A 14,294-nucleotide genomic window follows, 5' to 3' on the forward strand; every position below is an offset into this window, starting at 1 on the left:
AGTTAGCAAGAAAATCACAAACCATAGAATCCTCTGTGGGTTTATTCAGGGGGGGAAATATCCTAAGATAGAAAACACAGTATTCTGTAAGTCTCTAAAGCACAACCTTGTTGTTCCTACTTCAAATTTACATGAGATTTTACCAAATGAAGACTAGACAAGTCATTCATGCTCTTCTCCTGCATTCAGAAAGGCACTGATAAATTACAGTGTTCAGTATTTATCTCCCAGTTCTTAGAGAACAAAGCTAAAATGTGCCAAAAGCTAAAGTCTCTGAATAGCAGAAGGAGTTATAGACACTGCAATGCTAATAAGATAATAGTGGTGAGGCTGCAATTACAAATGAAAATAACTGCAGTTAAGAGGCAAAGAGCAGTGATGCATCTAAGATAAGCACATGCACACCCATTCTTGAATTGACAACACAATCTAGTCTATTTCAAATAGCCAAGAATTGAACAGGTTGGGGGAAAAAATGTTCCAAGAGGAGAGTTATCCTCAACCATAAAATAAGCAAGAAGAGAAAGATAAATACACATCTGAATCAGTTACTTGAAGAGGAAACCCAAGTTGTTGTTTTAGAGTAACAGGTCTCACAAAAAGGAGTTTTCCATCATATATTACTTTTTTTTAGACAATTGGTACTACTCTGCAGTTTCATAGATGAGTTCGAGAAAAAAGCTCCTCTTCACAAGGATCAACCCATTCATTACCACCTTCTGAGGCTGTGTCTTCAGAGTTGGAACTATCACTGGAATATAATTTTTTCCGGAAGCCATTTGATTTTGTTCCAGGATTTCTTTCTTCTGTACACCTTGCTTCATAAACAGAAGACACCTAAGAATAGATAAACAGTTTCTAGTAGGTCTCAAAAGCTTTGGTTGAATAAACTGGTATTTTATCTGCTAATAAAGTTTGTTTGTGACATATTCCTTTTATACAGACACACAACAATTTTCCCACCTTCCATGCTTTGTATAGGGAGAGAAATCTGTAAAGAGCATAAAGTATCTTTGTTTCCACAATGAATGTCCAGACCTTTGGGTCAAGGCTGATGGGTAGGATAAAAATAAATGACACAGAAGTGGTTTTGTAGACAAAATGATTTACACTGGCATTTTAACAGGAACAACAAAAAGTGTATGTAGGAGCAAGAGGTTGGTGATTTAGCAGCAGCACAATCTAAAAGTTATACTTACTCTATTAAAATCTAACAGATGCTCTCCATCGTCGGGTATTTCTTTAACATCTGGATCTTCTTCCAAGCCATTCTCTCCCTTGGTATTTGTATAACATTCTTATGAGTTTTGAATGCAAGTGAACAAAACAGAAGGGAGGGTGAGAAGGAAAGACAAAGTTAATAAGCAATTTCACATATTATTTTCATTAGAACACTCATTTACTTAAATTAGCAACTCAGTCTTGGGAGAGTTCTGCCTGAAACCAATTGATTAACCAATTGATATGCTCATGGTTATGCAACTAGTAGGTATCAAAAGCAGAAGACAAATCCTGGTTTTCCTTACCCCGATGCCTGCTCACTATTCAAAACACTACACTGCCTTTGGGACCATGGTATGTTGTGGGATCACAGATTTAGAGATGAAGAGGTCTCCAAGGATTTCTAGTCCAAATCCTTCATTTTCCAGATGACGAAACTGACTGAGGCCCAAAGGGCTTAAATAACTCCTAGTGTCAAAGGTAAGATTTTAACCCAACTCCTCAAAACTCCAGAGCAAGGGCTCTTTCCACTGTACCAAATTCTAATAAGGCAATAATTTAGGCAATGTGGTGAATAAAGAAAATGAATTGTATCTATTTTTTGAAATCTTTTTTATTTTTAAAGATTATATTGCTGGTATAACTATTCTAGAGACATCAATGAAATTTCAAAGTTCATTCATCTTTGCTCCCATTTTTACAATTTCCTTCTCTATCTGCCCTAAAAAAAGCCCCAAAACCTCTCTGAAAAATCATCCCTCAACAAAAAGCCTTTATTTTACTGGAATTACAGAACAGGGCCAGAATTCAATTCAATTAAATCAATATCAATAAGAAATAATGGTAGTGTGCAGTAATGGCCAAATCCCTTAATGGAAGGCTATCTCAGGTATGAAAGGGGATTATAGGGACCTGACCCTATGAAGAAAAAGTCTGAGCTGTTCTTTTTGTGGTCCAAGAAACAGAGCAACCAGGTTTCCTGATAACTTTCAGGCATTCCAAAAAGCACCATTATAATTTCCTTGGTTTTTATTGGTCGAGGGATGGCAGAGTCCTAATGACTTAACTATGTTTCATCATGGTTTTGAATAGAACTTAACTATTCTTCATGGTCAGGACCAAGCTGCCATTGGCATATATGGACCTACCATGTTGCATCCTTCTTATGACTGGGTACAAACATGTTTTTCTGCTCTTACAGTCACTCCTTCTTACCCATAAGGATATCTCCAAGTTTGTCTAGTCATGGTACACACCACTTAAGTGCTCTCTGTGCTGTGATAGGTGATTGTATATTTCCACAGCTCTTGTAATATATATGCAAAAGAATGTAAATAGCTGATACTCCTTGAATTTTAGGATGTTTTAACAAATACATGTGTGTGTGTGTGTGTGTGTGTGTGAGTGTGTGCGTGTGCGCAGGAGTACCATAATAGCATGGACACGTAAAATGCCAATTAACTGTAAAGGTGGAATAATGTGAATTTAAATTTTGTGAATACTACTTTAGTAATTGAAAAAGCTGTCATTTTTATTCCCCAGAATGGTACTTTTCCATTAATTCAAATTCACAACCTCTTCATACTTTAATGGATGCTTTCATGGGTTGCTGTAGGAAAAAAATACAATCATACAATGGTCAACTTTCTCAGCTGATGTTCAAGATAGCTACTGAAAGGACAGTTCTTGAAGCCAGGCCCAAACTCAAAGTCTGCCCAGATTGGTAGGACTTGCCCAAGCTTATGTACTGTTGGCACAGCACAGCACCTTTGTGTTTTGAAGCAGCACTTAAGATAGACTTTATTGTTGAACATTTACCTCACTCTTCAAATCCAAAGCATCGCAGACATTCATTAATTTAGCTTTCAATAAATTCCTGCAACTTAAATTTCCCAGAATTGGAGATGATAAAAGTAAATGCTCCGTAACAGTAAGAAGGTTTTAGGAACCTAAACATTTGCCACAGCTAAGGGGAGATCGATAAGGTTGGGTGCATGGGTGCCTGCTATTTCATGACTACTCTAATTTAGTTCCTACTAGGAACACCTGTTTCTATAGGAATGTTTCACAATGCCAAGTTTCCAGGAAAGCTTTCCCCCCTGTCAAACATTATAGTGACTGAACTCATTATAACAAATTATGCATAATTCATTCAACACTATACACTATTACTAATTCAGTACAAGTTAAACTTGTATATGAGGGGTATGCTACTTTGCAGTTAACACAGCTTTAAGGATTTAATTACTACAAGTATATACTAGAGAAATTGTATATACAACCAGATATGTAAGGTTAATAGGTTAATAATCAAATTCACGATGTACCAACCGATCAAAAACCAGAAGACTGGAAGAATACCAATAGAATCTTTATCCATTAACGTGGCATGTGGTATAGGTTAATGGAAAAGCACTGGAAGAGGAGACAGGAGAGTTGGATTCCAGTCCTATTTTTGCCAGTCCTATTTTGTGACTCTGGGCGAGCCATGTTCCATTCTCTCAGCATCAATTTCCCTTATTTGTAAAATGAGAGAATTGAATACACCATCTTCAAAATCTCTTTTAGATCTGATATTCTATAGATATGCTGTGCATAAAAATATTGTGCTAATGACTTGTCAACAATAAAGGAAGGTCTGTACTTTGAAAGCGTTGATCAAGCTATCCCGTCTCACTTAATGGCCTTTATGGCCAAAAGCATGTATTTCAAAATGCCTGGCTAGGATTAAGGATGTAGTATGTGACTGCAGGTGAGAGAAAATAAATTCATTGTCATACATAGGGATTAAACCTCCTTTAATAACCTGTTGCTCTCATCAACTAAATTAATCAGCCACAGTACAAACCTCCAGCTAAAGCATACAGAATTTTCAGTAGAGTTGATTTTATTATACCATATGACAGAAAAGCAACAGATTTATGCTGAGTATCTATTGTGTGACAGGCATAGTAGTTCATGCTACAGGAAATATCAACAATGTTAAGATATGGGCTTTACCCTCAAGAAATCTACAGCATAGGTGAAGACAATACATTAAATATGTACAAAGTCAAATAACAACAAAAATTATAAATAACAGACAAAAGAGAAGACATGTCACAAGGCAGGACACGATTACTTGCCAAATGGAGACTGTATATCCAACTTGAGCTATATCAACCATGTTGCCAACATGCCAGATTTTGAGAAGTAGAAAAATAAGATTAACAAATTAAGACCCTGAACTTTATTCTGATGATTAGTTTTGAACATAAGCTAACTTCCCTTATTGGCAGGCTAGAACCTGCCTATACAGAACCAAACTGTCAAACCAACATTATAGAGCAAAAATGGATGGCTCACTAGCAGAATGACAGAAGAAACCCCATTACAATGTGCCCAGAAAAACCTAAAGGACTAAATCACAGCCATTAACTATCAGGAACAAAGAGATAAGGTTATACTTTTGAAACAGTTGCTTTAACGTGAGTGAGCTTGCAGAAAATAACTACTGTGCTCAAGAAGAATATAAGTATAGATAAAAGACAATGTTATACAGTGGAGGGAATACTGGTCTTTGAAGTACAAGATCTAGATTCAAATCTTAGTTTTCTTATTTACTATGTGACCTTGGGCAAGCCATTTAAACTTTCTGAATGTCAGTTTCTCCATCTGTAAAATGGGTGAGCATTTCATGCAATTTCTTTACAGTATCCATGTGAGTCAAATACAAAAGGCTAAGTTGGGTGCTGATCTTTTCACCCTACAGTAAAAGTGAACTTGGAGAGTGAGGCACACACTACATCTAGTGCCCATGTATGCTCTGTGTACACTCACTCTATCTAGTTAACACTAGAAGTACATTTCAGCCTCAGATTTACTCGTGTGCTCGCTGTAAGACTGTTTACCTTCACACTCTGATCCAGGAAAAAGGGGAGAGTACAGCGCTTTTCCCCACCAGCACTGCTTCTCTTGATTGCCACTCATTCCTTGCAGATCAGTATTCAATATAGGAAACTGTTTAGATAAAAGCAAATATAGTAATGAATCAGCATCCCACAAATGGGGTAGGAGTCTAGTATTGAAAACAAAGGAAAATTCTGGAAATTTTTCTCTGAGAAAATATTTTGGTTTATAATCACAAAATAACAAGAATAGTCATAACTGCTAACTACTGTATGAGAAAGATGTACCAGATAACAGATTAAGGAGAGGCAGCATGAAGGGCTGCTTATTAGCAGTGTGAATACTCATGAGTCTTTTTCCCTCTCTTCAGAGGAAATGTTTAATGTTTAAATGTTCTCAACTATAAAATGAGCTAATACCACATGCAGGTTTGTGTTAAGAAAGCACTTTGTTAACTTTAAAGCTTTAGTAAGTGTTAGCTGCTAGGCATTGCCTAATTAAAGGATAATTGGGGATTTCTTGGGGAGAAATAATTGGGGGGAAAGAACCTGAGGAATCACTTGCTACTTTAATAATTTAGGCACCAAGAACTAATTGAAAAGGTAAGAACACTTTGAATACAAGCAAAAAATGGTCACTGTAGAAAGAAATGGGTATGTTTCAGTCCCATAAGTCCCTTCAGATTTACACAGATCATTCACTTATTAAGCTGAGATTTGAAAATCTGCCTAGGTCAGAGGTCCAGTCTTCACATGGTACACTAAAAGACTAACATAGAAATACTTCCAATTCTGTTATGAGAGTATAGGGCACATATAAAGTACAGGGAGAAAACTTACCCCTGAAGCATCTATAGTTTTAATTCTACAAACATTTATTAAAAACTTACTATTTTGCAAGATATTGTAGTAATCACTAGAGTTACAGAATAAGAAACTACAATTTCCTTGAGGAAATTATATTTTAATATTAGGGCATGATATTCACCAAAATAAATAACCCAAGGTAGTAGATTGTAATGGAATAAAAGAGGGAGCAAGATGAAGTATTCTAGGAAAATTTAAGGAGGAAGAGATGATTCAACTTTCCACTCTGGCTGTAGTTGAAGAGGATAATTGAATGTCATATTCAACCAAATTATGAAAAAATTAAAATAAATTAAAGAAAGCTTCAAAAATATAATAAAATTAATTGAACCACAGAATCTTATAGGTGGAAGGGACTTTAGTGTTCAATAAATGTAAACTCTTTTCAAATCACAACTCTTTTCAGAAAATTTTTTGGAATTTTCTATGTGACCTGACAGAAAGACCACAAATATTTTAAAAACATGATAAATATATTCTGCCTACTGAGCATGCTCAAGCACACAACATTTTATGTAGAGAGTCTGTTTCAAATTTTAGTTGTAAGTGGAGGAAAGTGAGGAAGAAAGTATAAGAAATAAAAGGCAAAATGGGCTTCATTAAATTTGTCAAATTTATTTGTAGCAGAAAGCTAACGAAAGAGGAATAAAACATTAAATAGATTAACAAAATTAAAGAGAAAATTGTTTAGTTTGTTCAGAGAACAAAAGATATTTAAACTATTATTATATACTCATGGGCTGCTTTTTAAATTGATGAGCTATTTCATAAGTCTTCAAGTAAATTGCCTACCAAACAATGGAATACAGGTAGTGGGTCCTAACCTCTGAGTTGTGAAATTATTCTACAGTATCCATAAATAATCTAACAGTCCTTTTGTAGATAGAATAATATGCCATAAAGGTGCTATTTTTTAATATGTGAAGATGTGATTAAAATACAAATTCATTTAATAGCATTACTAAATACATAATACTGAATACCTCATCATAGATTTTCTTAAATACTGGGTGCTAATAATACAATTTATTCTCATGTCCGAAATTCTTTATCTTAAAAAGGGGTCCTCCTGAGAAAAGACTGGGAGAATTACTGGTATAGGACATTGGGAAGCTATTTAAGAGGTGAATTTAGCATAGTACTAGTATAGTACCAGGATACATGTAATTGACTTTGAGAACTACTTCATAGATGTACAACTATACTTAGTAAATGTGTGGTATAGTGAAAAGAGCCTTGGTTTGGGAGAAAAATCCCACCTCTGATGTTTATGCTAGCTATATGACCATGGGTGATCATGCATCCTCCCTTGGATTCAGTTTCTTCTGTAAAATGAAGGGATTTACCAAATGGCCTCTGGATCCCCTCTAGTTCTAAAACTATGTTACCTGTGGTCCCATGATTCTTGGTATTAGAAATATTTCTTTGACAGTTCTTACACTGGAAACTGGATGCAAATGTTAAAAAAATACAATAGAAGACTGTGGTGAAAATAAGAGAAAAACCAACATCCATCTATAAAATGCCCAAATATTTGAGCCCTAGTTGTAAAATAATTTGGCTGCATGAAGATTTCCACTAGGAGGGCCTGTATGTAAGGTACTAGAATAGTCTACTAGAAGACAGGTGTCTCTCCTTTTAAATCACATTCCATACTATCTACTCTGAAATTCTTCTGTGTTTTGTCTCCCATTCCCTGGTTGGTGTGGTACATATTCTTCATACTCTTGACTTACTGCTTTGTGAAAATGCACTACCTGTATTTTGGCTTCTTTTACTTTCCTACCCAGACTAAACTCCATGGATAGTCATTCAACAGCAGGCTTTTCACTATCAGAGGATCTTTTTGTGCTCTTCTGACTTTCCATCGTTCTTACCCTGCCAATTCCCAATCCTACATAAAATTCACCATATGCAAATGCCTGCGTGTACTAAGCATGCTGATAAAATAAATCAGAGAAATCAGGATTTGATCCAATATAAACTATACAGCATGGTTTTAGACTCTTATTACTTGCTTGATAACCTTTTATATGCCATTTATAAGATCATCAGATGTAAAGCTTGAAGGGAATTTGAGAAATCATTTGGGGGGAAAGCAATCATCTGATCCAACTGACTTATTTTACAGATCAGTGAACTGAGGCAAAGAGAGCTGAAGTGATTTGTTCCCATTAATACTAGTAAGTAGTAGAGCTGGGATTCAAAACCCAATCTTTGGATTCTAAATTTGAGGCTTTTTCTACTATAGCTCACTCCCTGTCCTATTCTTTTATAATACCTAATCTTTCCCCTGCTGCCTCATGCTCTGTAAATCTTAAAATACTACATAGATATAAGCTATCAATGTCAGCAAGTCCTTAAACCCCCCATTTCTTTATTCCTATGCACTTATATTAAAAAACGTCTTTGTCTGCATCCATCTTCTTCTCTTTCCCTCTCGTCTCTGAGGAAGAAATGGCTTTCCTGACCAAAACTCTCTCCTACCTGTACTCAATCCTGTTGCCTCCCATCTCCCTTGAGATGTCCCTTGATGATAACTTATCAAACTATATTTTCAAAATTCCTTTCTATTGGTTTTTTTTCTTGTGCCATCCTCAACTTTCTTTTCTAGAAAACAAAAATAAAAACCTTCCCTCAAGCTCAACTCCCATTGCTCCTTCTTCCTTTCTTTGCCAAACTTGTTCAAAGGGTGGTCTACACTGAAAGCCTCCATTTCCTCACCATCCATTTATGCCTCAGTCTCTTGCAATTTGGATTCTAATGTTACCATAAAATTGAAAAGTACTCTGGTATTTTCTCAGTCTTTGGCCTTATTTACCTCTTTGCATCATCTGAAATGATCTTCCATGCTCTTCTTGATATTCTCTGTTATATTTTCTGATTCTTTTCTTGTGTCTCTTTCCTGATCCACTTTTATCTCCTTTCTTAACTTCTGCCTGTTTTAGCTCTCTGAATGCAGATGCTACCTGCTTTCCTCAAGGTTCTGTCCTTGGTCCTATTCCTTCCCCTCTCCACTCTCCCTTAGACATTTCACCAACTTGAATTTTCAACTCTTACCTTTACGCAGGTGACTTCAAAACCTACATCTCCAGTTCCGATCCTTCTCTTGGGTCTAAGACTGCTATTTCAAAGATCCTTGCTGTATATGCCAATTAGAATTCCACTGGCATTTGAGATTCAACAAGTGGAACTGAACTCATGATTTTCCCCTCAAAACTTGTTTCTTCTCCCAAGCTTCCTTATTTTGACCAACAGTATCACTATTCTCCTATGCTTATAATCTGAGTCTAATTCCTCCTCCTCTCACATCTAGCAAATGCAATCAATACATATTATTTCCTTTTACAGAATTTATAACCTTTCTTGACTTATGATGAAAGGTACTGTCAATCTCCAGAAAAAGAACTGGTGGAGCCTGAATGCAGAACAAAGATACTTTTTACTCTTATTTTTTTGTGTCTGTATTTTCTCTCACAGCATGACTTGCATGGAAATATGTTTTGCATGAGTACATATGTATAGCCTATGTAAAATTGCTTGCCTTCTCAATTAAGAGGGGAGGAGAGGAAGGGAGGGAAAGAATTTGGAACTCAAAATTTGAAAAAAAGAATGCTAAAATTTTTACATTTAATTGGGGAAAAATAAAATATTAAATTAAAAAAAAGAATCTATCCCTTCTTTATCATTCTTACTACTACTGCTGTAGTTGAGGCTGTTGACCTCGAGTTTCCTAATGAGTCTCCCTGACTCTAGTTTTTTCCCCCTCCAATCCATTATACATATAACTGCCATATCAATTTTCCTAATAAGGCACAACTATGTTCAACTCACTCTATTAAAAACCTTTGAGTATCCCTCCTTTGTCTTCTAAATAAAGTTAAAAGTCCATAGATTGGCATTAAAGGCTCTTGAAAATCTAGCTCAAACCTACTTGTCCACCATATTTCAAATTCTAAGACCTAGCAAAACAGGCTGACCTTTGAATATCAAACTTTCTCTCCTCCATGCTTTATTATACTGCTCTCTGTAACTAAAATGCCTTCCCTCACATCTTTGCTTATGTTCAACTTAGCATAGAATTAAAGCAGCTCGGAATAGGAAGGAATTTCAAAAGGTCATCTAATTCAATCCATACTTGGACAAAATTACTTCCTACAACAATATATCTTAACAAGTGATTATCTAGCCTTGGCTGGAAGAACTCCAGTGACAGGGAATCCGCTCTCCCCAGATTATTAGGAAAGTTTTCCTTACATCAAGTCTACATTTGCTACTTTGTAAATTCCATATTCTGCTTCTCATTCTGGACTCTGAGGCCAAAAAGAACAAGTTTAATCCTTTTACCTTGGGATGGCCCCTTCAGATGCTTGAAGATAACCATCCTGTCTCCATTAAGTCTCTTCTCTAGGATAAATATTACTAATTTCTTCAACCAAACATCATCGAGTATGAACTCAAGGCACTTCAAACTGGTTGCCCCCCTTTGAGGGCACCACCTTATCAATGTCTAGAACTAGGCACAATAAAATAGAACCACCACTTCTTTAGTCCTAGACACATACACACTCTCTTTCTCATCTAGGACTAATACATATGCACACACACATAACACAAACACACACATACATGTATATATGCTATATATACTATATAGTACAGTAATACATAGTGTAATAGACATACATACATACAAAATACATAGAGTTACAGTAAAGCCCTTCCAAATCTAACTCAAACCTACTTTTCTTTTGGGGAGAGCATTTAATTATTTTTATGTTTTTCATTTAACATTTTTTCCAAATTACATATAAAAACAATTTTAACATTTTTTTTTTCTAATTTTGAGTTCCAGATTCTCTCACCCTCTTCCTTTCCCTCCCTCCTCACTGAGAAGGCAAGCAATTTGACAAGGGTTATACATGTGTGGTCATACAAACATTTCCATTAAAACCTACTTTTCCACTGTATCTCATTATATATGACCTAAGCAAAATTATATGTACTACACACACACACACACACACACACACACACACACACACACACAGAGTATATATGTGGAAAGAAAACAGAAAAAGGAAGGAAGGAAGAAAGAAAGAGAAAGAAAGAAAAGTGGCTAGAGGACTTAATTGAGACATGATAGTTATCTTCAAGTATTTCAAGGGCTGTCACATGGAAAAAGGATTAAACTTGGTCTTTTTGCACACGCGTGCACACACACACACACACACACACACGACTCAGATCACTTTAGCTTTCTTGGCTGCCATAGCTCACTTCTGATTACTACTATGGAAGTACACTATGACTGGGATAGGAAAAGTCCAGGATCCTGATCCCAAGAATCTTGATAACAACAGTTTCTCCCTCCTCCAGAACCACCACTGATTTATAAAAAGCACCTCCCAGACACCAATTCTGCTTTCACGGCAGCACAGCTATCATAGAGGGGAAAAATCATTATGGAGAGGGAGCCCATCTTTCTCAGTACCATTAGCCACAACTGCTGATCAATTGCTAATAGTCAGGTAGACACAAGAGTCCTGGGAATGGCAGTACCTCTCAGACCATCAGTCTTGCTTCTAGCCCAGTCCTCACAGTTATCATCTAGGGAAGTGACTGATGTGGAGCATGGGCCAGCAAGTCAACCTAGCTGAAGCAGCAAGGCACCGCCAGCCAGGCAAGTCAGATCCCACCACCACCACCACCACTACCTTAACCACTGTCTTCCCTCAAACCTTGATGGAGACAGGCCTGGATCCTGAACTCATGAGTCCAGGGAGTAGATATGCTTCTAGCCCAATGCTGTCACAGCCAGCATACTGGGAAACAACATCTGTGGAGATGTACCCTGGCTACTGCTCCTGCTGGTGCTTATGGTCACTGGCCATTGATGATCTAGCAATGAAAGTTCTTGCTGCCAAAGTCCTTAACACTGTCCAATGGTGCAACATCAAAAACTGACAGGATTTTATCAGTGGAAATGATATTAAAGAAGGAGCATTAACATCTGCTTTGCTGCTGCACCCTGCAGATGAATGGGAATTTCACATTCGATTTGTAGCTGAATTCTTCCATTTGTGCTGTTTCCACCCCTTTAGAATAGGAGCTCCTGGAGGGCAGGGACTATCTTACTTCTCTATTTGAATCCCTAGCTTTAGCACAGTCCATTAGCAAACTTTTAATAAATACTTCATTTATTCAATTGATCAATGAGAATGTATTAAGCATTCTTTAGGTTCCCAACACTGTAAGTACTAGGGATACAAGGAGAAAAATGAAACCACTCCTACCCTCAAGTAGCATGTATTCTATCAGAAGACACAACATACATAGACACAAATACTTACAAAATACATACAAGGTATTTTTTAGGGGAAAAGGACTAGTAACTGTAGGTGGAGGGTCAAGAAAGGCTTCATGTAGAACACATGTTTGAGATGAGTTTTGAAGAAAACTAGGAATTCTAAGGGATAGAGGTGAAGAGGCAGTATAGATGGGCATTTTGGCTCCCATTCCAGTACTTTTCCACTAAAGCAATGCATATATTATGCTCTATCACAATTTTAAGGGTAAATCTGGATATTCTCTCTAACAAGGAAACTACAAAGCACATGCTATGACTCCTATCCCTTTTATGTTTTCAGAGGACCATTTTGTTAAAGTGAAATATCATTAAAAACTTACATAAGAGATGTCACTAGAGGTGAGGTTAATGGTAAATTCATTTAGTATCTGTCAGTAGCCTTAAGGGATGGTTTGTATCTTTTGTGATGTTACCCCAAAGGTTGGGAATACACTCTAAATAAGAATGGTGATTTCCTGGTCCACAACAGATAACTGATCAAAGAATATGAATAGGTAAGTTTTCAAAGGAAGACATATAAATAATCACTTGAAAAAATGTTCAGCTGTCATGAATAACTAAAAATATAAAACTTAAAACAATTCTTAAGCAAAAATTCACACTCATCAAATTGGCAAAAAAGAAAGAAGCAATAAAACTTAAAGTGGAGTTGTAGAAAAACAAGTACCCTCACTCCTTCCTGGTAGAATTACAGACAAATAAAAATCTTTTTGGAAGTAATCTGGCAGTATATAGTGAAAGTTACAAAAATAATCATGTTTTATGAGCCAAGTTATAGTGCTGCAAAGAGACTCTGAAAGTGTCGTCAAAGGGAGCCATCTACTCAACTATGTCATAGCAGTATTATAGATAAAAATCATAAAAATTGGGAACAATCTAAATTTTTTAAAATGGAGAAATAGTTAAATAAAATGAAGCCCATTAAACATAATGGAATACTATTGCAGCAATTAGGATGACTAAGTATGAAAAGTTCAAAGACATCTGTAAAGACTTTTAATGAAATAATTTGGAGAAAAAAAATCACAACCAGAAGCATCCATGCACGTTATAAAATGGCACTCACTGTAAAAGTGAGTGAGAATGAACAGAGAATCCTGATGAATACCTCCAGCAACTGAAAAACTACTATCATATGGGATACTTGGATATGAATTAAAACATAGTTACTGAGCAGCTAGATAGTTCAGTGGATAGAGGGCTGGGTCAGGAAGACATGAATTCAAATCCAGCTTCAGATATTTATTAGCTGTGTGACCCTGTGGGACCCCAGTATCTTTGCCAAGAAAACTCCAGATAGTACTGGCACACTATCGTCCACAAGGTCACAGAGAGTCAGACATGACTGAACAACTTTACAAGTTACTAAACAAGTTTTCTTGGTGGTTTTAATGTTCAATGTCCAATTTTTAATAGAATATTTAAATAAAAATGCCATTTCCTTCTTCAGTTATGATTATTATTGGACTAATTAATATATATTATCTGCTAGAGATCAGTTACTGATTTATTGGAAACCCTTATTCAAACTATACCGTCTCCTAGAAGCAATAAGTTCCCTAAGTTTATTACTGTGTCATTTTTTACTCCATTTTTGTCTGTTAATAATGATATGTATAATGCCTTTTACAGTTTACATAATGCTTTCTTTATGACAACACTGTGAAGTAGGTAGTGCAAATATTATCTCCATTGTGAAGGTGAGGAAGTAAGTGTCCAAAGAGATGAACTGGAGCCCAGATCTTCTGGCTTTTAAATTCAGGGCTTTAGGTATGATTGAGAAAAAAAAGTTAGTTCTAGGTTTCCAATTTGGTGAAAAAGTCTGTTTTCATCTCAGCCATGTACTTAAGAATCACATAAAAATGAGAATATACCAGCTCAGTCTTTGTCCCTCCTCCTTTTAAAAAATCTTAGGTCAGTTCCCATATAGGTACCCTTTCATTTCCTGG

At 36.2% G+C, this 14,294-nt stretch overlaps 1 protein-coding gene across 2 annotated transcripts in view; it reads right to left on the reverse strand.

Moving 5' to 3' along the window:
• Positions 1-24: 24 nt before the first annotated feature.
• The window catches only part of KIAA0232 (KIAA0232 ortholog), a 115,834-nt gene continuing 101,564 nt past the window's right edge, over positions 25-14,294 (reverse strand). For both annotated transcript variants that reach the window (XM_072620175.1, XM_072620174.1), the window contains exons 6-8: positions 5,112-5,220; positions 1,200-1,297; positions 25-837 (exon numbers count right to left, since the gene is read on the reverse strand). In XM_072620175.1, coding sequence (XP_072476276.1) covers positions 658-837; positions 1,200-1,297; positions 5,112-5,220 — 387 coding nt within the window. In that variant the 3' untranslated portion in view covers positions 25-657. The remainder of the gene's footprint in view (positions 838-1,199; positions 1,298-5,111; positions 5,221-14,294) is intronic.

This window comes from Notamacropus eugenii, chromosome 6, assembly GCF_028372415.1.
Source record: "Notamacropus eugenii isolate mMacEug1 chromosome 6, mMacEug1.pri_v2, whole genome shotgun sequence".
Classification (NCBI taxonomy): domain Eukaryota; kingdom Metazoa; phylum Chordata; class Mammalia; order Diprotodontia; family Macropodidae; genus Notamacropus; species Notamacropus eugenii.